Source organism: Poeciliopsis prolifica, unplaced genomic scaffold (genome assembly GCF_027474105.1).
Source record: "Poeciliopsis prolifica strain line A6 unplaced genomic scaffold, Auburn_PproV2 SCAFFOLD010, whole genome shotgun sequence".
In the NCBI taxonomy this organism is placed as follows: Eukaryota; Metazoa; Chordata; class Actinopteri; order Cyprinodontiformes; family Poeciliidae; genus Poeciliopsis; species Poeciliopsis prolifica.
The window spans coordinates 12,783,087-12,809,753 of NW_026562385.1; the positions used below are offsets into that span (position 1 = coordinate 12,783,087).

The 26,667-nt window shown below is 39.9% G+C and overlaps 1 protein-coding gene across 2 annotated transcripts; it reads left to right on the forward strand.

The window, feature by feature from the left end:
* Window positions 1-769: 769 nt before the first annotated feature.
* On the forward strand, window positions 770-14,233 carry LOC129363860 (homeobox protein Dlx3b-like). 2 transcript variants are annotated; one of them, XM_055036181.1, is made up of 3 exons: window positions 770-1,421; window positions 7,876-8,060; window positions 11,534-14,233. In XM_055036181.1, the coding sequence occupies exons 1-3, from the start codon at window positions 1,064-1,066 to the stop codon at window positions 11,993-11,995; spliced, it is 1,005 nt and encodes a 334-aa protein (XP_054892156.1). In that variant the 5' UTR covers window positions 770-1,063; the 3' UTR covers window positions 11,996-14,233. The 2 variants fall into 2 exon arrangements, with proteins under 2 accessions (XP_054892156.1, XP_054892157.1); XM_055036182.1 differs by having other exon boundaries at window positions 770-1,418.
* The last annotated feature ends 12,434 nt before the right edge of the window (window positions 14,234-26,667 follow it).

Consider the following 26,667-nt stretch of genomic DNA (forward strand, 5'->3'; position numbering starts at 1 on the left):
TCAGTTTTCAAATCTTTCCACAAATAATGTTAAAAGAAATTTGACTTGAAATTGGGCCTCTGTCTCTTTAAAAAGTCCTGCTCTTTCGGACACAACATGGCTCCCCTATTAACCCTTTAACGACATTTTGAGAAGTAGCTGCTGTAATGAGCTGAGCAGATGTGCGGCTCCACTGGGTGCCAATTGCTGGTGACTAGTCTGAAGGAGCCGAGTGAAGACGGCGCTGTCTCAAACCCCACAGCTTGCAAACTTGCAGCTCTGAGGAGGAGCTTGGTCCTCAAAGGCGGAGCTAGGTCTGGTTGCCATGGGAGATTAAGGGATTTCTCAATCATGCGTGAAAATTCCAAGGTATGTTTTTGATGTATAACTTTATAGCATGAAGTGAAGCTCAAAACAATTGTTTTTCTATAATACTGACTTGGTCGTGGTGGTTTCTGCCTCCTGTATCCAGTTTCAGATGATTTGAACAGAACTCTGTGAAATGTTTATGATTTGACCCCCTGATCTGAAGCTGTTTGTTAACCAGTTATCACACAGGCTGGACTTCTGGAAGTTTCATTTAAGGGCCGCAATTTAAGGAAACAAAAAACCAAAATAAACCCCAAATAAAACAAAGTTTTTTCTTATGCATCAAAACGTGCTGGGTGTCACACGCAGAAAGGTTTGAGTTCTCTGCAAGTCTCGCCAAGGCTTCATGCGCGCGCGGCTCCCGGCTCATGAAGAGGCTTATGTGCGTTTCTGCGGGGAGGAGAAGGGAGCCAGACAGGCGACAGTGAACACGGTCTTGGCTTTAGGGCACAGGCTCGGGAGCCAATGAGAAGCAGACATCCACTCCTCTCTGTCCTGCCTGGCTTGGCTCGGCTCGGCGCGCCCTGTAATTAGGAGCTCTTGCTGGGTTGGGCGCCGCCCGCCACGGTGGACAGCCTGGCTGGCTGCTGCGTCAAGGGAGTTTGGGAACGCCAGCTCCACACTGACTGAGGGCAGCAGGAGTTTAGAGCGAACCGAGCCAACTAAAAAAAAAAAAAAAAAAAAAAAAAAATCGACTTTCTTTTTAAAAAATAAAATGAACGGTCAATCGTCACCTGTCTTTGAGGAGAAGAAACCGTCTCTGCCCGGCGTGGCGGGGAGCTCCATCTCCACCAGGGACTCCCCCGCGACCCTGCCGGAGTCCTCCGCCGCCGACGCGGGCTTCTACGGCGGCCAGAGCGCGCTGCACGACCCGCAGGACTTTTACGCAGCGCAGCAGCCGTACGGAGCTGCGCACATGAACCCGTACACCTACCACCACCACTACAACCTGAACGGCATGGCGCCCGGCGGCGCGTACGCGGTGGGCAAGGCGGAATACCCGTACCCGCACGCGGCGTACAGGGAGCACGGAGCCTTCGGCAGGGACGCGCAGGCGGCGCTGCAAGAAGGTGGTGAGAACAAACTTTCTGCTTCAGCGAGGTTTCTGCGCGGTGTTTCCCCGTCAGAGCCGCTCCGCCAGCTGCTTTCAAACTGACTATTGTTTTGATTAACATCTTTAAAGATTGTTGAGAAAAGGGGACTATCATTTAACTTGTCAAATTAATTCACAATTTTAAAAAATCCATTACATTAACGACGCAAAAATCGAATTAATTTCAAAGAAATGTAAATAAGTTAGTGTATAATGAAAAAAAAAGAGTTACATTGAACTTTTCAGTAAGTCAAGTCTTTTCTCCCGAGAGACTTTATTACAGCTTACAGTTTTTTTTTTTACAGAAGCTTCAAAGTCAAGAGTTATTTTGTTGTTGATATTTATTACTGAAGCAAAGTAATTATTTTTTTTTGTCTCTAAACGGAAGTGGTTTGTGATCTGCTGCTCTGTTGGCCTTCAGGTCTTCAGCAAGCATTATACCCTCTTAAAAGAAAAAAAGAAAGAAAAATCAGATTTTTTTTTTTTTTGGGTGGGGGGGTAAACAGCGGTTATATCTGTCAGTATAGGTTAAATTTAGCTGCAGTTTAAAGCAGTGAGGGTTTGATCAGGATTCCAGTGTAGGATTAGAGAACGACCTGAAACAAGATTTCAACAAAAGTAAAAGGAAAACCAAAAATCCAAAAAGATTTTTATTTTTTGTCTCGTTTTAACATACAGGTCATAAAATGTGTTCTAAATGTTTCAGTCCAGGTGTAATGAGTCTGTGTTGTTGTTTCCATGCTTGTCTTACTCTGAAAGTGGTTTTCATACTAAAAAAAGCAAACAAAACTCAAACTGCACTTTTTTTCTGTTTTTCCAAATAAACTAATAATTTTAAAAAAACAAAAATCATCTATCTCAGTCACATAAAGAATCTGTGTTCAGTCTCGACCCGTCCACATAAATTGGGCCACTGGAAGTATTGATGTTGAACTAAAAGGAACCAGTGAGATTTGCTGTTTCCAGTGATCAGGCTAGTTACTAATAGCAACAAAAGCAGCTTATTTAGTCCATAAATAAGTTTGCAGAAACTCGTTTGCGAAGAGAAGTCGGCGCGGCTAACTACCAGAAACGCGAATAAGCGTCTCACATGTGCAGCGGCCATTTTGGATTTTGAACTTTCGGGATGTGAGGAGACGTCGAACTCTTTTGGGGAGCGTTCCTGAAACGCAAACACATTGACTTCTGAAACTTGAATGCGTTCCATTCACATGCAGAAGTTTTCATCCCTTTGTGCTGTGAATTAGGACACAGGAAACTTTCTGCTCTGACTGGGCCGAAATGTATAATTCAGGGATCTCCTGTGCTTAAATGAAACGCATTAACAATAAAATGCATCATGACAGTCAACATGCTGTTGGAGACGCTGCCTATTGCAGAGGTCACGGCAGTAGTCATCAAAGGAAATTATTTCCCATGAAGATCTGTTAAGTTTCTGTTTTTGTGTGCTGAAGAACGTTTATAATGCCACCGGTGACACATATCAACTGACACCCCGCGGCTTAGTTTGAGGCTCTTACTTTGAAATGAGAAAGGAAGTGGTTGCTGGGTCTCTACATTGGTTAGAGTCTGCTCACAAACTGCTCACCAGATTATGTAAAAGTACAATTTAAAAGACAAGAGCAGAGAAGAGCAGCCTCACCTCTTTCAAACCGATCAGCGCTTTGGAGGACTAATGAGAGACCGACCGAAAAGATACGAGGGATTTCTGAGTGGTGGTGATAAAACGAAGTCTGGCGAACTGTCAGCATCAAAGTTGTGGTCTACTTTATAAAAGTCGAACTCCACTTAATAAAAGTCGTCCTGTTTCCTAAGTGTTTTCAGTTCCGTCGTGGTATTAAGGCTTCATCTTAATTCTCACACAGCAGGGAAATTCTACCCGAAACCGATTTATTGTTATTTTTTGCCCCCATAGTCAAATTTTTCGTGCCAGTCTGATCGGCCCAATTCAGATTTTCTCACCCCACAAAAAAATCTGATTTGTGCCACTTCTACACGTGGCACTAAGGCTGCGTTCACACTGCGGACTGAAGTGACCCAATTCTGATGTAATGCAACCTGTATCTGATCTTTTCATGACAGTCTGAACAGCACAGGTCGGATTCTTTTTGAATGCGACCCAAACCACTTGGGTATCCGATTCAAATGCGACCTTCAGGTCACATTCATCCGAACTGAACGTCACTGACACTGGACAAATATCACTATTCTGCACCCTGATACGCACAAACGGGACGTATAACAACAACCACGACGGATTATAATGAAGGTTAAGTTGTTAATATGCTACTCCGGTCAGACAACAACTTCAAATATGTTGTCTGACCGTTAGCCTCCATGTTTACTTCTGCAAACACTGAACACTTCTTCTTTTTATGGCGGTCGGCAGAGCACTGAGAACGCTGACGCTGTTGCGCTCTCTGCTGCGCATGCGGGACACATTCAGGGCCTTTGCCCGTCCAGACTGCAGGTCGCTTAATGTGGCAGTCTGAACGGCCTCTGTAAAAAAATCCAATTCGACAACATATCTGAATTGGGTCATGTCAATCTGCAGTGTGAACGTAGGTACATATCTGATTGTTTGTAGGCATATGAACAACAAGGCGTCACATTTTGTCCGACATTTATATCAGTCCACAGCTGTATTCCATTGATCATGCAGTCGCACAATTTGACATGTCGAAAATAAATTTGCTTAACGGAAATGCCAATTTTGTAAATTTAAAAAAATTAATTATTCATTTCTTTTATAAAAAGTTTTGGCGGTGGGATGAAGAGGTTTTCGGCTGTATTGAAAATGGTTCATGTAGCAAAACTGCAACGTTTTTCACATCACACGAGCCACATAATTAACAGCTTAATGTTGCCACTGGCAGAAACTACGAAGAAGACGGCGACAGGAAGTAGTTGAAGGATGATAGCGTAGCATGTTTTGTAGTTTCTTATCTCGTGAAGAAACCTATTCATGTGTGATTTATTATTAGATAGAGTTGCTGCAATTGCAACATTGTGTTGTTGGACATTAGCAGAATACAAAGTTTGTTTTTACAGATTTGTAATGGAAACACAGCCACTGATGAGACACATGCATCATAATTCTGCACCGGCAGCCAGACGATGTACGTCCACACGTAAACAATGGTTGAAAACTATAATTATGAAATTATGAAGTGCGTCACATCCCAGTCCCACCACTCATGGCTCTGACTATGCATCCAAACGGACTTCTCTTCAGAAATTGCAGTCAACTGCTTTTAGTCCTGTTATCTTCTTTTCCCTCTGGTTAGAATTTTGTTACGTTGCTGAATGACGTTTAGATCCATCCATCAACAATCTGTGTTATTTGTCTTTCATTCAGCGCATGCGCGTTGCTTTGGGATGATAAACCGTTTTCACGTGGGTCTGATTGCGGTCGCGTTGTTCATCAGCTGGCTAGTCAATTTGTGTGGATTTTGCTTTTGTTTTGACATTTCTGCATGAAAATATCTGAATTAGGCAACAAAATTCACAGTTTGAACGCAGATTTAGAACAGAACACTGACCTGGTCGAGTAAGACACAAATAGTATTTTTATCTTGGTTGCTGTGATTGATGAAACCTCTACTTCTTAAAAACAAGGGGTTCTTAGTTTTCTCAAAGGTGCGGTTAAACTCTCATCCAACATTCCAAAGTGAGCTGTCTTGTCTGTTGAGGTGAACGGCATCCAACAGGGAAAGGTTTGATTGACAGCCCACCGTGCCTCCCATTGTCTGCTCCATCCGAATGTACAACATCTAAATACGCCAAATTAGAGCTGCTTCATCTACTTGTTAGCTAATTGAGGGTTAGTAGTTGCTTGTAGTTCATTGTTGATGCTGAGAGATACAATAATTGGAGAGAACATGACAGGCCAAGGCTAAGACTTCTAGGTGATGTATTAATTACACCATTTTATATCATTTAGTTCTTAGCCTGAGGGTTGAGGCAGAGAATGCCACAAAACTACTTCATGTCAACTCAGTGACTGAAGCTGTAACGTTGCACAAACATCCAAGTGTTCCTCTGAGCTGCTCAGCAGAGCATGAGCTCAACCTTCCCTCCAAAAGCTGTTTTTATTCGTCTCTTCCTCAAGGTTTGCTGGGCACCTCGGCTCACGGGAGAAAGAAAAACAAACTAGATGAACTGGTGTTGTGTTTTTGGCATTCCAGTTGGGAGTTGACTCCTGGAACTGGCCCCAGGGGACTTTGGCCCACAGCCACGGCACATCAGGTGTCACGGCATGTCAGCCAGCCTTGGCCTTTGAATCATCCACCGTCGAAAAGTTCCTTATCACGCGAGGCTCGGGCGTCACGCCCAAACAAATAAATAAACAAACAACGAGAAAGCCCTTCCGTGTCTCATGCCGCGTATGTTTATGTGAAAGTAAATCCAACGCTGGCTTGAGGTCCAACATTTTTAAATTAATTTTTACTTTACAGCATGCCGTAAAAAGAAAAGAAAAATAATATCGCTGAGCATTCTCAGGTATTGTGTCATCCAAAACGTTGCAGTCGTAAAAGCCAAACCTCTGACAAGATCTTGTGCTTCAAAGTGTTCAGTCTGGTTTGACGTTCAGGTTTTCCTGAAGGTCTCGTCTTTCACACTGGTTGTTTTTTCAGTTGTTGTTGTTTCTTCTTCTTCTTCTTTTAAGTGACCTTTATAGGTCACAGTTGAGTTTAATCAGACTACAAACTACAAATATTCCAAAGCTTCTAAATACGTGAAATACAAGTTAGCAGACGACTGATTTTGACTTTAGGGAAAAGTTGAAACACGCCTCTCAAAAAATTTTTCTGAAATGATTCTAAAGCTGAGATTGTCTCTGTTTTTAGCTCGCAGGATTACTGGGAGTAATCCTGGCAATTTATTACTCTAATGCCACTTTAAGGATTTCTGGGAAGCTGCAGGAGTGGGCGACATGGACTTTGAATTTTATTGCAATAATTTTGTTGTAACAATATAAATTATGATTAAAAACTACATAATACCTCTTTCTTTTTTTAAGGTAACATTATGACCGTGAATGCGGGACACAGCGCCACAAACATAAATGCTGACCTTGAAAAATATTCTTGTTTGAAATGCGCTGCAGAGCGGCTGTTACTGAACGCGGCGTGATATGATGCTCTTGTGGACCAGTGGAGAATATTGTGAAAATAACATTGTTGCTAACATTTTTATTCAACATTAATGATTGTGATTTACTAAGACAATGATAAATCAAAGTCCTTATCATGATTAGGCATTTTTCCCGATAAATGATACCCGATACGATAACTGCTCACCCTCACTCTGCGGCGTAGTTTTCTTTATACATGCGAGACACTTTTTTCAATAGTTACTCTTTTAATATTTATGTAAATATTCACTTTACCCTTCTATTTTTCATTTACGTGCCAATGTTTCTTTTCCAGAACGTTTTTCACGAGAAAACAAAAACGCATAATTTCACTTCGCTGGTTTTATTTGAAAGTGGGAAAAGCAAGCGCTACTAAAATGCTGCAATGTGAGTAGTAATACAGTTGTAAACGTGTAATGTATATTTATTTATTCACTATTATTTTAGTTCTGATGAAATATAGTTTTCAAGATTCAACAGCACCGGATGTCGTCATGTTTGGTTGTTTTGCTTGTCCAGAGGATGCAGCTTTATTAGTCAGGCTGTCTGCTCAGGTAGCTTGTCAGCAGTGTTATTAAACAGTGTTACCTGAGGGAGAGTGATGGCTGTTGCTGCTGCAGTTGAGGTGTTCTTTCTCTGACACCTCATTAGAGGACTCCAAACCGTCTGAAAGTTTCAACATTGGGTTTGAAGTCAGAAACCGGGAACAACTGTTCTAAAAGCGTTGAACAGGCTTGACTTGTCTTTTACTGTCTCTCATGTAAACTTCAATTTATGAGATTATAATTATAATCTTATAAATGTCATTAGCTTGACATATTAGAGATTAAGATCAGCTTCCATCAGCATGTTGAAATGCTGACTGTGAGCAGAGACTTCATGTTGGCGTCTGTCGGTGAAGAGTTTCTTCCCAATCAAGTGGATAGATTGTCTTAATTCTGCAGGAATTTACTGAAGAATTTGTTTTCATGGAACATTTGCTGCTGGAATACCAGAACAAATTGGGAGTGTTCTACACAGGCAGGGCTTCAGGCGACTGCAAAAGTACCTATAAATCTCTGTCTCCTTCCCCCAGTTGTGGGAAACTCTGAGACCAAATTATAAGTTCACAGTGCGGGAGGAATTTCTTTGAAAGTTCAGTGTTACAGAAGCCGCGGCTATTTTTGTGCCACAGCTTCTCAACTTGGAGTCTTTGCTCCGGAGCGCCCTTGTGAAAACGTTTTGTGACAAAGCAGGACTACGGTTTATTGGTATTTTTTGTCTTGTCTTCCCTCCCCCTTCTCCTTTACCGCTGCAGTGAAAGAGGAACCGGATCTGGAAGTCCGGATGGTCAACGGGAAACCCAAGAAGGTCCGCAAGCCGCGGACCATCTACTCCAGCTACCAGCTGGCCGTGCTGCAGAGGAGATTCCAGTCGGCCCAGTACCTGGCCCTGCCGGAGCGGGCTGAGCTGGCCGCGCAACTGGGCCTCACCCAAACGCAGGTAAACGCTGCGAGTCAACCGCCGTCTTCTGTTCAGTTCTGTGTGGAGACAAAAGACGCTTCCGAGGAAAACGACGCAACGACCAAACCGAAACTTTCCTGTGAAAGCACCTGGTGACGTTTCCAACCTGGCGCAACATTTCTGAAAGGGATGCGAGTCATCTGTTAGCTGGAACTGTTCATTCCAACACAGCAGTCACCGTCTGATTCACTGATTGAAAATGAACGTTTGAATGTCAAAATGTATTTGAATATTTGCTGAATGGTTTGGAGGGAAATCATTTTAACTTACAGCTGCGGTATGTAACTTTATTTAAAAATATGTTATAAGGTGTGAGGTGGATAAAATGTGAAGAAAAAAAATCAACTAGAAAAAAACTAGAAACAACCAGTCAGAGCTAGGAGGCAGGTCTTAGTGCTGTCAATCATCCTTCAGTATGGCGCTGCCCATCCCATCACCTCCTCTCCTCTTTTGCTCTCTGCTACTCTGCAGCTAGCAGAGCCTGTCCTGAATGCTAAGGCTAGTTAGCATGGCCACTGAAGACAGCAGATAAACATTTTTCTTGTAGTGGTGAGTTATTTTCCCACCATTAACACATTGAGATTGATTGACAGTGCTAAGCCCCTCCCTCTGGCTCTGATTGGCTGTTCTTTACTGGTAGTGGGGCATTGCTTCAGACAGCAATAGCAGCACAGGAAGGAAGTGAAGGAGATTGATCTTTTCACAGATTATATATCACATGTTGTCATGGCACAACATGGTGACAGTTTAAACTGAAGAATAAAGCATTAATACTTTAATACAAATATATATATATAATTTGTTCAGCTTCCCTTTCCTTGAGAAGACAGCATCCCCTGTCTTAACACACACACACACACACACACACACACACACACACACACACACACACACACACACACACACACACACACACACACACACACACACACACACACACACACACACACACACACATATATATATTTATATATATATTTTTATTTATTTTGTTCAAATTAAAGTTCAGGTCTTTTGCTTTGTTGCTACTAAATCTGCACTGTAAAAATGAAAGCTACAGTAGTTGAAATAATATTAAAATAATTACCAGAGGTACAGTTAGGGCCAGAAATATTTGGACAGTGACACAGGTTTTGTTATTTTAGCTGTTGACAAAAATATGTTCAGAAATACAATTTATATATAATATGGGCTGAAAGTGCACACTCCCAGCTGCAATATGAGAGTTTCCACATCCAAATCGGAGAAAGGATTTAGGAATCATAGCTCTGTAATGCAGAGCCTCCTCTTTTTCAAGGGACCAAAAGTAATTGGACAATGGACTCTAAAGGCTGCAAGTAACTCAAAAGGCCTTTCCCTCGTTAACCTGTAATCAAGTAAGTAGTTAAAAGGTCTGGGGTTGTTTCCAGAAGAACCAGTTCACAACATCAACTGAGGTCCAGAACACTCTCAGAGAAGTAGGTGTATCTGTCTCTAAGTCAACAGTAAAGAGAAGACTCCATGAAAGCAAATACAAAGGGTTCACATGTAGATGCAAACCATTCATCAATTCCAAAAATAGACAGGCCAGAGTTAAATTTGCCCAAAAACACCTCAAGAAGCCAGCCCAGTTCTGGAAAAGTATTCTATGGACAGATGAGACAAAGATCAACCTGTACCAGAATGATGGGAAGAAAAAAGTTTGGAGAAGAAAGGGAACGGCACATGATCCAAGGCACACCACATCCTCTGTAAAACATGGTGGAGGCAACGTGATGGCATGGGCATGCATGGCTTTCAATGGCACTGGGTCACTTGTGTTTATTGATGACATAACAGCAGACAAGAGTAGCCGGATGAATTCTGAAGTGTACCGGGATATACTGTCAGCCCAGATTCAGCCAAATGCTGCAAAGTTGATTGGACGGCGCTTCACAGTACAGATGGATAATGACCCCAAGCATACAGCCAAAGCTACCCAGGAGTTCATGAGAGCAAAAAGGTGGAATATTCTGCAATGGCCAAGTCAATCACCAGATCTTAACCCAATTGAGCATGCATTTCACTTGCTCAAATCCAGACTTCAGACGGAAAGACCCACTAACAAGCAAGACCTGAAGGTTGCGGCTGTAAAGGCCTGGCAAAGCATTAAGAAGGAGGAAACCCAGCGTTTGGTGATGTCCATGGGTTCCAGACTTAAGGCAGTGATTGCCTCCAAAGGATTCGCAACAAAATATTGAGAAAAAACTTTTTTGTTTGGGTTATGTTTATATGTCCAATTACTTTTGAGCTCCTAAAATGTGGAGTGTTTGTAAACAAATGTGTACAATTCCTACATTTTCTATCACATATTTTTGTTCAACCCTTTAAATTAAACGTTACAATCTGCACTTGAATTCTGTTGTAGAGGTTTCATTTCAAATCCAATGCGGTGGCATGCAGAGCCCAACTCACAAATATTGTGTTACTGTCCAAATATTTCTGGCCCTAACTGTATATGATGTATATCGAATCAATCTACAATATAATATGTAAGATACAAAATGCAAGGACTGTTTCTCAGCAGTTGATGATTATGTTCATTTGTTTGTTGTTGTTATCTGAAGTCATAATCTTCACACCAATGATTTACTGCAGGAGTGATAACATATGGTTTGTTTTATTGTGGCCGTTGTAGATCATTGTTCAGTGTTATCCTTGAGTGACTCTCACAAGCATATGAAATACCCTGGTCAACTTTATTTATGTAGAAAGCGACCAGTGGACACAGTAACTTACCTCTGAGTCATGAAGCAGTCCCCACAGAGACACATGGTGGTGGTAGCATCATGCTGAGGGGATGCTGTCTTCTCAAGGAAAGGGAAGCTGAACAAAGTAGAGCAGAAGATGTAGGTTGTTTGAAACTGTGAGATACTTGAGAGTGGAGAGGAGGTTCAGGTCACAAGCAGACTTTATGAACGGAGCTAAAAATAATCAGGTAGATTCAGAGGTTATAACTGAATTTGAGGGATGCGCGATACATCTGCGTTAACATTGGTATCGGAGGATTTTTCTGAAACATTTCTGTACCGGTTTGATAATTAAAACTGGGCCGATTTTAACAAGCGATGTTTATTTCCATCGTGTTGCTGTTTGTGTTTATGGAAGGCGCGGCTTGGCTTTGTGATCATGTGATGCAGTGCAGGATTTCACAGAGACGCAATATTAACAGTTTGGTCATTTTTCACAGTTTCAGAAGATAGGAAAATATATTAAATTCATGTTGTGTGTATAATACTGATACATATTGGTTATTGGCTATAACAGAAGTAATATCAGTTATCGGTATTGGCCCAGACTTTAATAGCGGCGCATCCCACATAAATTTGAATAAAAAGGTACTTAACACAACTTACTTTGCCTTTTCCTATGGATTAGAGTGAAGTGTATCGGAAAAATCCTTATGATTTGTTCTGAAATATTCTCTGTTTCAGGTCAAGATCTGGTTTCAGAATCGACGCTCTAAATTTAAGAAGCTCTACAAGAACGGCGAGTTTCCGCTCGGCGACATGCCCTGTGAACATAGCCCCGACGCCAGCGACTCCATGGCCTGCAACTCTCCCCCGTCCCCGGCCGTGTGGGACAACGCCTCTGGCAACAGCAGCAACAACAACAACAACACCAGCAACACAAACAGCAGCAGCAACGGCATGAGCAGCATCGGCGACACAAACGCCGGCGGCCTCAAGAACAGCGCAATGCTAGATCCCGCCAGCAGGGGTCAGGGTCCGTATCAGCCCCCAATCAGCTCCTCTCCCGCTTACATGGAGGACTTTACGCAGCACAACTGGTACCAGCAGCAGGGGGCGCAGTTAGGCTTGGCGCAGTCAGGTCAGATACACCACACACCGCCGACGGCGCCATCAGACGCACAGAGTATGCGCGCCATCTACTGAGCCACCGATCTGGATGCTCAACACCATTGGTGCTGAAAAACCAGACCTTTTGTTTGTTTGTTTTTCTCCTCGAGAGGAATTTCAGCGTTGCTGTAACCCCAAATGACCTGACGGAGAACAGACTCGAGCAACGACTGGTAGAAACTACAAATATATGAATATTTCCTCTGTTTCTCCCAAGCCGGACTGATATTTTTGTGGGAGATCACATGGATTGAAGTGTTTTTGCACTGCCTAGTCTGATAATATTTTGTAAAGTAATTTTTTTAAACATCTTTTTATTTTATTTTATTTTGTTTCTATTTGAATTTTCTCCGTATTTAACGTAAAAAAAACAACAACTTTTAATTATTTGGTCATTCCAATAAATTATGTTCTGGATTTGTCTGTCTGTTCCCTACTGAAACGACGTGCTACTGAAACTCACTGCTGGACTTTACCAAACATAAAGACTATCAAGGTAAACCTTTTCATTTCTATCGGTATTTAAAAAAAAAAACTTAGTACAGATTGATGGACTCATCTTTGTGTTAAACTGACTAAGACTCAAACTAAGATTTCCTTATTTATTTCTCATATATATTCTCCTGTATAGAAACACTGCAATCAAATGTAAGTACTGTCACAATATTAAAACCTTGTGTATTTAGGGAAAAAAGAGTCTCAGCTTCCAACTGAGATGGTAGCTCTGTTTCCAAATGTCAAGCAAATTTCGAGCAAACTTTTCATACGAAGATGAAGAAGGAAGAAAAGAGAGTTCATTTACTGGTTTGGTGTGAATCAAAGAGTGTTGATGCTGAACACGGCTGCAGACCAGCATGGACCGGACACATCAGAAAAACGGGGAGAGAGTCCTCCCATCTGCACTGGAGGTTTGGACTGGGAGAGTTTGTTACATTGGAGCTTATTCTGCAAATGTGTCTCCGTCTCCCTCTGAGCGCGTTTACTCTTTCTGCCTAAAACCGACTCAAACCAGCCAAAATAACCCGAGGAAGTTATTTTGAACTTCGCCGTTTCCATCCACCGTTTGTGGAGTGGTACTTCAAAAAGTGGCATTAAAAATCCTTCATGGAAAACCGTCTACTTACTCAATTACTTGTATTTGCTTCAAAGTTGAATAAGAGGTAGACAGGAAAACGACTACAACAAAAACCCCACCAGCAACAACTCGGGGAGGGGTTCCTGTACTCATGGCTCCTCTGTTGTTTAGTGCTTGAACATTGACCAGCACTGATCCACCCAGTCTTTTCATATTGGTGAACGTTCACAACAGCAGCTTACTTTAGCAATGAAGCTCATTTTTAGCATCAGAACTCTGGGTTCCAATCGATGGGCAGACTTTGGAAGGCCCTGTTTGAATTTCTTCAGAAATGTTCTAGTTCCTTCTGTAATCCTGAGCCTTACATTACACTATTAACACTGCAGGGAGAAAAAGATCTTTTCTAACAATGTTTTTGGGCATAAAGTTAATTATGTCCTCCAACTCAGTCCTGCTGGTGGTGACAGCCAGGCGCAGAGGGAACGGGACTCAGTGACAACACCAAAACTGTAATCCTAATGGACGATTTGTTCACTCAAAGCCTCATTATAACAGAATAGAAATCATTCATGCGTATCAGAAATGTCTTTTTCTGAGTCGAAGTTCATTTCTTTTCGAAGCCGTCATGACATTTGGAATTTGTCCTCATCTGCGCCGGCAGTGCAGCCCTTCAGGGGAACTTTAAATTCACTCACCTGACACCTCGCCTGGTGCTCCTCATGTCACCGTCTCTGTTTCTCTGCCTCTCCATTCACTCTGTGCTCTTCACTTCTCTCACTGAGAGCAAATCTTATCACAAGCGGTTTGATGTTCAAGCAAAAGGGGCTGCGAAGTTTTCCAACAGCCACCCAGACTTCCCACCTTCGGGAAAAACATTAATTGTCTCAAGAAAATTCTTCACAACGGACACAAACAGGAGAGAACTGAAGGGTGAAGCAAACTCTTCCCACCTGCAACTGTGGAGACGCTCCTGTTAGCGTGAGGATGACATGTCGTGTCTTTATTATTTAAACAGACTTATAAACTACTTGTCTTAAATTAAGTCATCTTGACTGAATTCCTAAACAAAACAGGGAGCATGAAGACAACTGCTTTCTGTGGTTCAACCGTAATTTGTCCCAAAGACTCTATGGTAACCTGTACCAGACATACTGTAATGTGTTTCATGTAAATACGATGTGAATAAATGAAATAAGGAACACATTTGCACATTGATTCATTTCCTTCAAACCCAGAATTAAAGTTTACAGCTATTTACTGTTTTTATTATCATTATTATTAGTGACAACAGATTTCACAGTAATTCCAACTGAGGAAAAATTCAGGAAAATACGAGTCATGTCATGGAGCTAGTAAAAATGCAACCCATTAGGTTTTGTGCTTATCCCACTTTTAACAATTCTAATTTTCTGTCAGATTTTTGATTATTTGATATCGATGTGTCTTTTGTGTGGAGTCTCATTTGTAGTTTTCTGGCAAGAGCTCTGATTTTGGCCTGTTAAACCGGAAGTCGAAGTTTCAATTTAAAAAGAAAATCAAAATCATTTTGTAAAAGAAATTCTGAAGAAATGTAAATAACCTTTGAGCATGCATTAAATATATTTTTCAGTGAGCCCAGGTTAGACATTTTGTTTTAGGACATTTGACTTTGGGATTTGAGTTGGACGGCATTAATTCGCTGATTGTTTGAAACTTTGTTGAACAGATAAAACCTGACCTGGATTTTTGTAACCTAAATAGAAAAATCCCAGTAATTTTAGATACAAAAAGCCACCATTTCATTTATGAATAACACAAAAAAGATATAGTTCATTTATTGCACTGGGAAAAGCTTAAACTAATTACTCATTCTTTTGTGAAACCTTGATGCTATTTGTAAAAATAATAAAGACAATTTTTATTAAGGCAAGATTTTCCCAAGAACATTGTTAACATCCTGGTTCTACCTTTCTCTGTGAGTCCTTTATCTTATTTATTTTATTTTTTTTATCGCATTGCTTCTCTGCTCGGATATAAATCATTTTCAGCCTGAAGCAGTAATGTTTGAAAATTTACAGGAAAGCATCAACATGCATCAACACGAGTCATGACATTTATAGACCAGAGTTATTTTAGGACAGCAGCAGAGCCGGGGGGAGTTTGCAAAAAACTGTACTAAAGTTGAAGAAGCACTGCTCCAATATTCTTTTACTCAAGTAAAAAGAAAAAAGTCGTCCAAGAATTCACTCAGGGGAGGGTTAGAAAAAGAAGTATTTGGTAAAAAAGTCAAATGAGCAATTTAATACCTAAAAATGGCATCATAAGCATCTGGACCATAAAACATCTGATTTTAGTCCATCTGATTGTTAAATTTCCACTTAATGACGTTAAGTGGAAATTTTAGTATTTTAAGAATCAACCTGACAATATTTTATAAAAGTAAGAAGAAGGAATTTTTTCCATTTAGTTTCTTTCAATATAAAACTTCTGAAACTTTAATAAAAACTGCAGGCGTGTGTCTTTTGTCTGGCGGATTTTTGGCTAAAACATGTTTGTTTTTCATTCAGTGGGATCAGAATCCAGAAATTTTACTCAAGAAGGAGTAGAGATACTTCATAATAAAAGTACCCCATGGTCACAAAAAAGAAGTTACTCAAGTGCATGAAACTAATATATATTTATTTATTTCACTACTACTGGTCTTGTTGAAGAGTCTGGAGATGATGCAGAGCAAACAGAACCTGAGTCACATCCTGAGGAGCTTCTGTATGAGAGCGGACATCCTGCCGTCTGTCTGTCTGTCTGTCTGTCTGTCTGTCTGTCTGTCTGTCTGATCCCTCATCAACTCATTTCACAGCAGAAGAATTTCAAAGGTTTTCGCGCATGCAATACTGAATACCAAGACATGCATGTGAGGCGTTTAAGGTGTTGCAGCTCTGGTAGAATATTTGCGTGGCTTTAGACTGAGCAGCAGATAAACAGAGCTGGTTGCAACATGCAAAAAGACTGCAAGGAAAAACAAGACAAGCAACTTGCGGAACTTTACAACCATCTAAATATTAGTATGTTCATTTCCAATCTTTGACATCTGAAATGAGACACAACAGTAACCACGATGAATGAATGAATTATTATTTTTTTCTTATTTAACTTTGATTGGCAATCAAAGTTGCTAATCATTACATTAGAATAAGTGACAAATCAGTCACTTATTCTAATGTTTTTTATAACTAAAACGCCCCATTCGTTCATAACAGTGAAAATAGGCCCAGTTAATTAAAAAAGTAAATAAAAGCTGGAACCTGGCGCCAGAAGATTTACAAAAAAATTCCGATCTGTACTCAAGTTTTTTATTTAAGTTGTAGAAATAAAGAAAAATAATTCTAAATGCCTTTAAAGTATTTTGTTCTGATATATTTTTAACTTAATAAAATAAAAAGGTCATGTTCTTCCCAGACTTCTGTATTTGTTTCTAGATACAGCACACACACACAAACCCACGCGCACACCCACACATGCACGACACACACACACACACACACACACACACACACACACACACACACACACACACACACACACACACGCATGCGCACCAACACACGCGCACACACACACACACACCTCGGTGTTGTGCTGACGGTGCTTTCCCGGTAAACCTGTTGGAGTGAGTCAGACAACAGAGGCAGGTTGCACCCATCTATATATTTTACATTCACATGCAGCGTTCGTGTAAAGCAGGCTGTGGGAGGCGACGATGCTGCAGACACGCTGGAGTCAGGAGATGCTAATAACACACCGCCGACACGACAGAGATGAGAGCCGAGCGCTTTCATGTGGGATCCAGTTGGAGAGGAGAGGAGCTTCTGTGTAGAGAAGCTTGCAAACACTTGACAGAAAAAGGGTGTGATGAGGTAACATGTGGACAGACAATTTGAACTATTTCTGTGCAACTTCTTTGTCCTGATTTTTTAAAATCTTTCTTGTTTTCAGACTGAAATTGTGAAATTGTGAAAATTGTTCATCATTAGCCTGCCCAATAAATGGAGCTAGATAATGCATATTGGTCCTTTATTTTGAATTTTGTCTAAATTTACATGATAGGCAACATGAAGTGGTTGATGACTGGGAAGTAAAAGAAATCATTATAAATCTTTTTTGCATAAAAAGAAGAAAGAAAGAGGAAACAACGGAGCCCGTCTGGTGACAAGGGAGAAAAAAAAAACTCCACTTACATCTCCTGGCCATGACTTGTTACCAGACATAAAAAAAAAGAAAAAAAAACAACTTTTCTTTGAGATCCACTTCATTGTGGGATATTAAAATTTGCATCAATATTGATATCCAACATTTCTTACAATATCAGTAAACTCATGTTTACTGATATTGTGTTTTATCTTCAGGGTTTTCATGTGTCCTTAAAAAGTCTTTAAAGTCAAGATCTTAAAATGTTTTGAATCCAATTTAAAATTGTTCTTAAGGTAGATCTTAAATGTTGTCATGACAACACTATTTAATCTCATACATGTTATGTAGTTTTGTGTTTTTCCTTGCAGGGTTTTTTTTTTTTTACAGAAACGTTTACGTCACACGGCAGACATCTTTGCTGCTTGTGACTAAAGATGGTTGTGAAGCTACTGCTAACACGCTGCTAGATTTTTTGCATCTGTCATCAATTATAGAGCAATTTAAAGTCGCAAATACTCAGCAAATACCCACTCATGCACAAATTTTTGTATTATTTTTTTGATTTCCTTTATTTAACCAGGTAAACCTGGTTGAGATCTGGATCTCGTTTTCAAGAGGGACCTGGGCAGAAGACTACAATACACAGAAAACTAAAACCAATTAATGAGGTTGTAGCAACCATATAAAAGCCTCAGCTAAGATCTTCAGTTGCTGCGTTTACAGTGTTGGTGAAACTGGAAAAATTGGAATTGCGCAAAAAGCATTTTTCAATGGAAAGGCGCCAATTTCAGAAAAACAAACATTTTTTGACTGAAAGTTTTTGAGCCAGGATGAAGTTGTTTTTCAGACGGAATTAGTGTATTTCACAAAACTGCGACTGCAAACTCCATTTTCACATCATGGGTCACGTGATGAACAGGCGGATGTCACTACTGGCAGAAACGACAAAGGAGAAGATGACAGGAAGGAGAAGATGACAGGAAGGATTCCGGCGGCGCGGCGTGCTTTTAAATGACTTGTGTGAACAAATTCATTCGCATTTTCACATTGCGTTTCTTATTCAAAGGAGACTCAGCAATTGCGAAATTGTAGTTTTTGGGGGTATTAGATGCAGATCTGTGGACGTTTGGAGTGGAAACGGAGTTGGTGAAAAGTTTAGAAGACAACGCAGAGTGCTGTGCATGTCATTATGTAATCATGGTTTACTGGAGCCTCTGACTGGGGAACCTGCGGCCCCCCTGAGAAAAGCAGCAATGTGTGCCGAGGCTCTGGGCTTCCTGTGCTGATCCCCTCAGCTTCCAGGTGTCACAGAGGAATGCATCTGAACATCACAGGAAGGCAGACAGGGAGGGCAAACAAGGACTTGTAGCAACCTGTGACTGATACTTCACAGAGAAAACAAGCCATTGTGAGTTTCTACTCGTCAGCTAACACTTTTCATCAGTAGATTATATTCTCACAGCCAAAAAACCAAATATACCAGGTGGAGTGTGAGGTTCAGGCGCATTCACGTTTACTCTCATACGACAGGATTCAAATGTGTTTTCCTTCCTCCGGAGCTGATGAAAATCATCACGGATTCACGACGAGTGAGCTGAAGATGGCCAGACAAGGCGATGACATCAGCCTCTGCAAGCAGAGCTGACAGGAAAACTCGGCAGAGGGAAGAAAACCTCTGAAAGTGTCACAAAAACCCCGAGCCGACTTGGCTTTCCGTTCCCGGCATGATCCGCATCTGTTCAGCCATGCAGGAAAAGAAACGTAGGAGACAACAGAGACCGCAGGGTACCGTGGGCCGTCTAACAAGATTTAAAGACAAATATGAAATAAAAGAAAGACCTGAGCTAAAGACGTGCAAATGGATTGTTTTCATGGTCAGGTTGCGAGAAGAACTTAAAAATGTAAAAATAAATAAATAAATAAATAAATAAAAGAAACGCGCACACACAATCAACAAATAAAGTATGCAAATTCAAACTTAATTTGATTTTTAAATTACACAGAGATTAACTAAAGATGTAAAAATGAATGTGTTTTGGCTTTTTTATTTTTATCTGCTCAGTACTAAATGAAACATGCAATATTTTATTGAATTGAACAACATATATTAAAAACAAAAATCTTTTAACCACAGTATGTTGAAAATAGAACAAGAGTCTTGATATTATTATTAGAATATAAAGTGAATGTCAGAAACTTTTGGGGTGATAGTTTATGTTTTTAGGCCAGAATTATTTTGTCTGCCGTAAACATAAACTATTTCTTTTTTTTGTTGTTGTTGTTTTAACTGTTTTAAAACTGATACTCTTTCATCTGGAGGGTCTTTTTGTGTGTTTACTGTTGGTAAATGAATGAATATTTACCATTTAAAGATATAATTCATCGCTTCCCATTACCTTCCTCCCATTGTCATCTAACAGTGATATGTGTGAAAATCTGAATTTTTAAAAAAATCTATACATATTTGAAAAATAAATAATCTTTTATTTGATTCAATTCATTATTCGATTTATTGGTTAAAATACAGACTGAAATTAAAATTTTAATTATACATATAAGTTGCATTTTTTCAAATTTGTTTTCCCTTCCTGTACTAAAGTGTCTGATGAAATGACAAAATGATGAAGCACATATTGTGTTATTGTGTTGTCTGTAGTTACTGCAGATTTAAATATTAAAAAAAAATCTATTGTAGCGACACAAGATTGAGTTTGTTGATTGCATCTTCTATTATATACAATTTTTCACATGCATGAATATCAGTTTTGTGACATCTAAAACTACTGAATTATGGCACTTATGAATTTCCATACATACTGCTGTCTAAATTTTTTTTTTTTTAAGTCTTCTGCCAATGTGATGTTTCGATGTGACCTCAAGGTCCAGGCTTCCTTTTACAGTCGGGGTTCTGCAGATGGCCACTGAGCGGCGCTTTGCACCCCTTGCCTTGAGAAAAGAGATAAATCTAGAACAAATCTGACTTTCACATAATTTTTTGTTCTGCCTTTACATGTATGAGGATGTCTGAGCTTTTAATTGTTTCCTGTCTTTTTTTCCTGCATTTTGAACTCTGATTATGATTATCAAGCAGCAAGAAATGTGAATAATTGTGACGTTTCTCAGACCCTCTGACTCTGTAGAAGGTGACTGCGTGATGTCAGTCAGACGTTCATACTGAGGAGCAAACTATTCATGTGGAGCAGGGACACATGGACCGCATGCAGGACAACGGGTCCAGAGGACCACTGCAGTCACCAGCTGCAGTCCTATTGAACATATAGTTGCACAATTTGACATTTTGAAAATGAATTCACTCAAAGGAAACACAACAACTTTGAAAACCTTTAATATGTGGATAAGAAGTTTTGGCAGAAGAGTGAGCTGTTTTTTTGTTTGTTTGTTTTTTTGTCCATATTGAAATCGGTTTATTTAGCAAAACAGCGACTTTGTTCACATCACAGAAGGCTCTTGATCAGCAACTGGACGGGAGGAAGACCACAAGCAGTAAGTAGTCAGAGGATCATGGTGCAGCATGAAGTTGCACAGAAATAGTTCACATGTGAATTTTATGGCTTATTTCATGGAAACACTTTTTCTTGCATCACACAAGTCACGTAATCAACATCCGGATGTTCCCACCAATGGAAACCACTCAGCCAGATTGACTTTTCATCTAATCTGGTTAGCATTTAAGAATTAGCAAAAATTGCATTTCAATATATTAGCATTTGAAAGTAAGCCTTTTCTTCTGCGGTTGGGACTTACTTGTGACTGTCTGGTGATAAATGAGAGATTTTGTTCTCCACCTGGAAAAACGAGCCTAATAGTTAAACTTGTTTGATTAGTCTTAACGACTAAACCCCAGCTACTGGAAACCAATCCCAGTTTTCAGCTTTCCCTGTCAGATTGTATCAGTTTTGTTTATGGGGCCTTAAAAAGCCTTAAGAAAGTAGAACTGTTGAACTTCTCCTCTTCCTGTCATGTTACAGTCACAAACGTCAATGCATTTTATCAGGACTGTGTGTCACAACATAGCAGATGACTGCAAAGTTCAGGGAAACTTGACCCGCATGCTGCTTGTTGTTGTTTTTTTTTTTTTACAAAGCGTTGCCTCGGTGATCTGTTGCCAAAATCCCTAAAGTGACGATCTGATTTGTTTTCCCGTCTTACTTTTTATTTTTGTTGCTTCTGCCCCTTTAAGTGGACGTTACTTGGTTGCCATTTTTACAGAGCCTCCGTCAGGGTTTCATCAGTTCATTAGGACTCCAAGTTTTCTATAAAACTCTCTGGTGTGAGCTCTCCCCGAAGCAACAGGAAGCAGCTCCTGGTGGTGGAATGAAAGAGCTTTAAAAATTCCACTGTCTAGCCCTTCTTTCTTTACTCTTTTTTTTTTAGAAAAATGCTTTGATCCTAGACAAAAAAAAAAAAAAAAAAAACAGAAGAAGAAAAAAAAACATAAGTAAAAATGAAGTGATGAGCCATTAACACAGTTGGTTCTTTATTAGCATTGTGTTAGCCAGTTTACGTTGTAGTTCCTCTCTGGAGAAGCAACAGTCAACTGTTGGTTTGAGAGGAAGAGGAAGAACTTAATAAAGGCATTAAGAGATTTATAATTGAAGATGAATTTCTTCATGTTTATTGTTGTTGCTCACGCTACGACAGAACGTTGCCGGAACGAACAATCAGCAGTTAAATTTCTGTTCCCAGTTAAATGTAAATCTAGTGGGATGTTCTGACCATATATGAGCATGTGAGGTTGAGATAAACGTGTTGGTCCATGGAACATGAAAACAAAAAAAAATCTGCATTTTGGACAAGAATCACTTACATTTTCTGTAAACTATATGTTATTCATGCAGGAGGTGGTGGGTGGGTGCCCCACACCTCCATGCTTCTCTTTGGTCTGTGCAGGCCCCCCGGCGGCACGCGGGGCCCCCGGCGGCACGCGGGGCCCCGGCGGCGCCTCGGTGGCTGCCTGCTGCGTTTGAGGCCTGCTGGAGCCTCTGCAAAAACACAAAATACCACCAAGAAATTTTGTCCAGTAACTAAAAAGTTAAAAGTAACTTTTTAGCAAGATATAGAGACCTATTTGAAGTAAATAATTCCTTAATATTGATTATTAAGGAATTAAAAAGTACTTGTTCTGTTGGGAGATTATTTCACTTATAACAAGACGTTTCCCCCATGTTATAAGTGAAATAATCTGCCAATGAAGCGAATACTTTTTTATCAATATTAAGGAATTATTTATTTAAGACAAGCTGCTATAGCTAGCTGAAAACATGCTTTTAAGGGTGACTCCTTATTTGACGGTATTTGCATGAGACTGTCATAAACCCGACGTAACACCTGTTATGAACATGAAAGAGTCTCCATGAATGTTTACGACTGTTTTCATGAAATGTCATCTGGTAACGCAAAGTTGACTCTTTTCATTCACTTTTATTGTCAGTTTTAATGCAAAGTTTCATTAAAATATGGTCATTTTCCAACTAGTGCTAAGTTAATGCACTTTGAATGCATTTTTTAATGCATATTTACTTTAAACGGGTCATTATTTACCGACTGACACTTCATGACAACAGACATAAACATTCATAAGGAGTTATGTCAGTCTTATGCACACCCCTTCAAATAAAGTGTTACCCTTTTCAGTAAGTTTTGTCTTAATTCGTGTGCACTAAGATGTTTGCACCAGCAACTAGACAAAAACTAGTGAATGTTGTGGCAGTGCAGTGCTTTGCCCTTTACTGTTCTTTAAAAAGCAACAATATGTCCTCCCTCGCTTTCTCCTGTGTCGTCTCTCTCTCTCTCACTGCGTTCCCATTACAAATTTGTGCAACATTTTACAATTGGCAATTGTGGTGTCTGCCTTAAATAAGAAACACAGTGAAAGTCACAACATGTGAAAAATACGTCTGTTCTCACGATGAGTCACTGATAAACGCGCCGAGCCATCATCCTCCGACTACTTCCTGTCTGTCGCCTTCTTTGTGTCAACGTCTGGTTGTTGGTCACGTGACTCGTGTGATGTGATGGTTCTGTGAAATGATCCCATTTTGACCTCATCCTCGCGGCACAACAAGAGTTTTTGTTGTTGTTGTTGAAGTTGCAGCGTTTCCTTCCAGCTGGTTTCATTTTCGAAAATATCAAATTGGTCAGTGGAGCCAGTGTCCTTTTGGTCGAGGTCATCAATCGTCATGGCGTCCTCGTCGTGGTGCAGCAGTCCAGCCTTTGGAAACTTGCCGTCCAGGCCGCAGTGTTCAAAGCATGTTGAAAAAGTTCCTTTCTGTCCTTTTCTCCATGATAAATGAAATCGTTTTTTTTAAGAAGTCATACGTCGGTGACTTTTGTATGATAGCCGAATTAGCTGGATAATAAAAATAAGTGTGTTTAAAAACAAAAAGAAAAGCAATGTTTTAGATTTTGCATTTGGTAAAATGTAATGTTTCAATTGTTGACTGTCTGTTCTGTTGTGTTTTTGTGTTTTTATGTTTTAAAGCATTTTAAACTGCATTGTTGCTGAAATGTGCAAGGAAACAAACCCGACTGATTGACTGAACGCTAGTTTTAATCCGGTCATGAATTGTGGCATTCAGTGTAGTTAACAGGTTTGGGACCCATTTGATTCTGTTTCTGATGAACGGTCTTTGGAGACAGATCTGTCTTTTCAATTATCAAGGCACTAAAGGTCAGAATAAATATGTATTTTCTTGTTTATATATATATAAAAAAATATGTTAATAAAATCTACCAAAAATGTTTGTCCATTTCAGTTTGAAAATAATTCATGCTGTTTTTTGGTTTACACTCTCTAAATGCAAAAACACTAAAATGTTTCTACATTTTATTTTTATTTTTTTTATTTTAAGGGTTAACGGCACGGGAGGAAAGTGACTTTCTGGTGTTTGTTGAACCAACTGGGATTTGAACATGTGACGCCTTTTCCTAATAAATTTCTGGCTCCGGTTTCTTGATCGTGTCGGCCTTATGAAGACGATGTTATTGTTTTCTGATTGGGAGCTATCCAAAAACGGGTGATAGATGGCGCTCTGAGGAAACAGATCAAACACGAGGCAAACATTAAAAATCCATCAAGGAAGACAAAGCCGTATTTATCGCTTGTGCATGTGGAGCACAACTGTTAGAGGAATCTGAACGCCGTCGCTAGCCTCGCATTGGTGAGGAGCTTTGTTTTGTCAGATGGCAGACTTCCCCGTTCTTCTCAGCAAAAGGCCCTGAGTACATTAGTGGGTCGTCTTGCTTGAACCAATCAGGAACCTCAATCCTCAAACCTCAGCTAAACCTCAAACCAAAAGAAAAACTCTCCATTCACTGAGATCTGCTCAGAATGTCTTGATGGTGTTGATGTTAGGAAAGTGATGTTTGGCCCGTCCAGATCCAGCAGCTGTGTTTCGCTGATTAATCCATCCGCACAAGTTGGAATTACAAAATTTTGCTCAATGGAGCGGCAGGCATTTAGTAAAAACTCCAATTTTTTGCTGAAAAGTTTTTGTGCTTGGATAAAATGTGTTTTGCAAAACTGTAATAGAAACAGTTTTTTTGCATCCATTGTGATCAGCTACTGGCTTAAAAGACAAAGATGACAGGAAGTAGCCAGAGGATTTTTTATAATTTTTTTTTGATGATTTGACAAACTTATTCACTAGTGACTTTAATCACATTCCTATTTAACGGAAACATCTTAACAGCTTCACGGCAGTGAAGCTGCTAAGATGTCAAGTAGAATGTGGCCTTGGCTCGTTTATGACAGGATTCCTCATTTGTCACTTTTCAGTTCAAGATTGGATGCTGCTGGTTAGCAAACCCATTGGCTTTCTATGCCCCTCTACTGGTTCATGAAGCTCAAATATCTTCCCCTGCGAAGCCTCTGATCATTTTTGTCCTTCCTCCTGGAATCCAGCAGCATCAGCACAGCGCTGGATGAAACACATATGGGTCCCTGAGGGACCACAAACTCACCAACTCTTTAACAGTCACTGTTGAGCTTATCTTTCAGAACTATAAATATAAACTCTGAAATAGATTTAGGCGATTTATAGTTAGTTTTTAAAAACTAAAGAGTCAGAAATTCTGCCAGGATAATGTGGACGTACAACCTGAGTACAACTGTAGATCAAAACCTTCCAACAAAACGGTGATTTATCGAAGTCAGACAGTCAATGCGTCCTATGATTTTTTTTTTTTTAAAAACGATCCCTTAAAGAATAAAAAAATAAAGTCTTTCTATAAAAAGTAAAAGTTTGCGATATATATCTTTGATCCCTGTGGAAATCTCTGATCTTCAGCTAAGACAAGAAGTGATTAAAGTGAGTTCACACGTTTCATCCACTTTAACATGTATAAGAGTAAAAAATGAAAAATGTTTTGTGTTTTTTCCCTCTACAAAATATTGCCAAAACTTCACATAATAGAAACCAGCAGATGAACTGTTTGTCTCTGCTGTGATAATTGACCAGCTTGGTTAGCAGTGAAAGGATTACCCTTCAATAATCCAGATTGATGCAGGAGCTTCCAGGGCTTCTCCTTCAGGACCCACGGCGGGAAGATATTCCCTCCACTAACAATTACAGATAATTAGGCCGTCAGAGCGAAAGCTTTATTTAACAAGCTGTATCCTAAATTACCTTTAATTGACGCGGTCATTTAAAAAAAAAAATCATTGGCGGTGTCTGACAAGTCTTTTTGCGTTTCCAGATGTTTGCCTGGGCGCAGAGACGTGACCTCCATCTTCTGATTTATGACTGCAGACAAAACTGCCTCAGGCCACCGGGAACCAATCGGGCCAACGCCGAGGAGCAAAACGTTTCTCATGTCTGCATCAGAAGCTTCTACGTGTAAAAGAGGATTTACGTCCACTGCGAAGACAAATATGAATATTGTCTGCTTTCTATTCACGATAAAACCTTTCACCTTTACCTTTTGTTCAAGCAAACTGTGCTTCATTTGAGGTTTTTTTTATTTATTTATTTATTTGTTTTTGTAACATTTGCAGCAGGTGAAGTTTAAAACGCCACTTGCAGAGTGTTGGGTGGAACAGATTGACAGACGAAACATTGCTTTTATCTCCTTTGCAAAATGTATCAATGTTTTTGCAGTTTTGACTTCATTACTGTGTTGCTCTTTCAGCAAATGACCTTTTCTTTTTTTTTTTAAGTCTGTGCACCTCAATTTACCATTAATCGATCACAAAAATCAGTTCAGGGTGATTAATGCGATTCATTAACCTCACATTTTCATTCAGCATTTTAATTCGATATATCGTTTAGTGATCCAACATGCATCAGCAATCAAAACGTTTTTTGAAAGGATTTCAAACGCTTTCATCTTCATTGTCTCATAATGTGACTCAACTTTATAGATGATTTGACTGTAAACAGCAGCACAATAATTGAAAGGGTGATAAAACATTATTTTCAGAGAACGCCTTTTCATTTTGGACAGA

Coding starts and splice junctions, on each gene's coding strand:
- LOC129363860 (XM_055036181.1), top strand. CDS start 1,064: ATGAACGGTCAATCGTCACCTGTCTTTGAGGAGAAGAAACCGTCTCTG. Junction 1,422..7,875: donor GGCGGCGCTGCAAGAAGGTG/GTGAGAACAAAC, acceptor TTACCGCTGCAG/TGAAAGAGGAACCGGATCTG. Junction 8,061..11,533: donor TGGGCCTCACCCAAACGCAG/GTAAACGCTGCG, acceptor TCTCTGTTTCAG/GTCAAGATCTGGTTTCAGAA.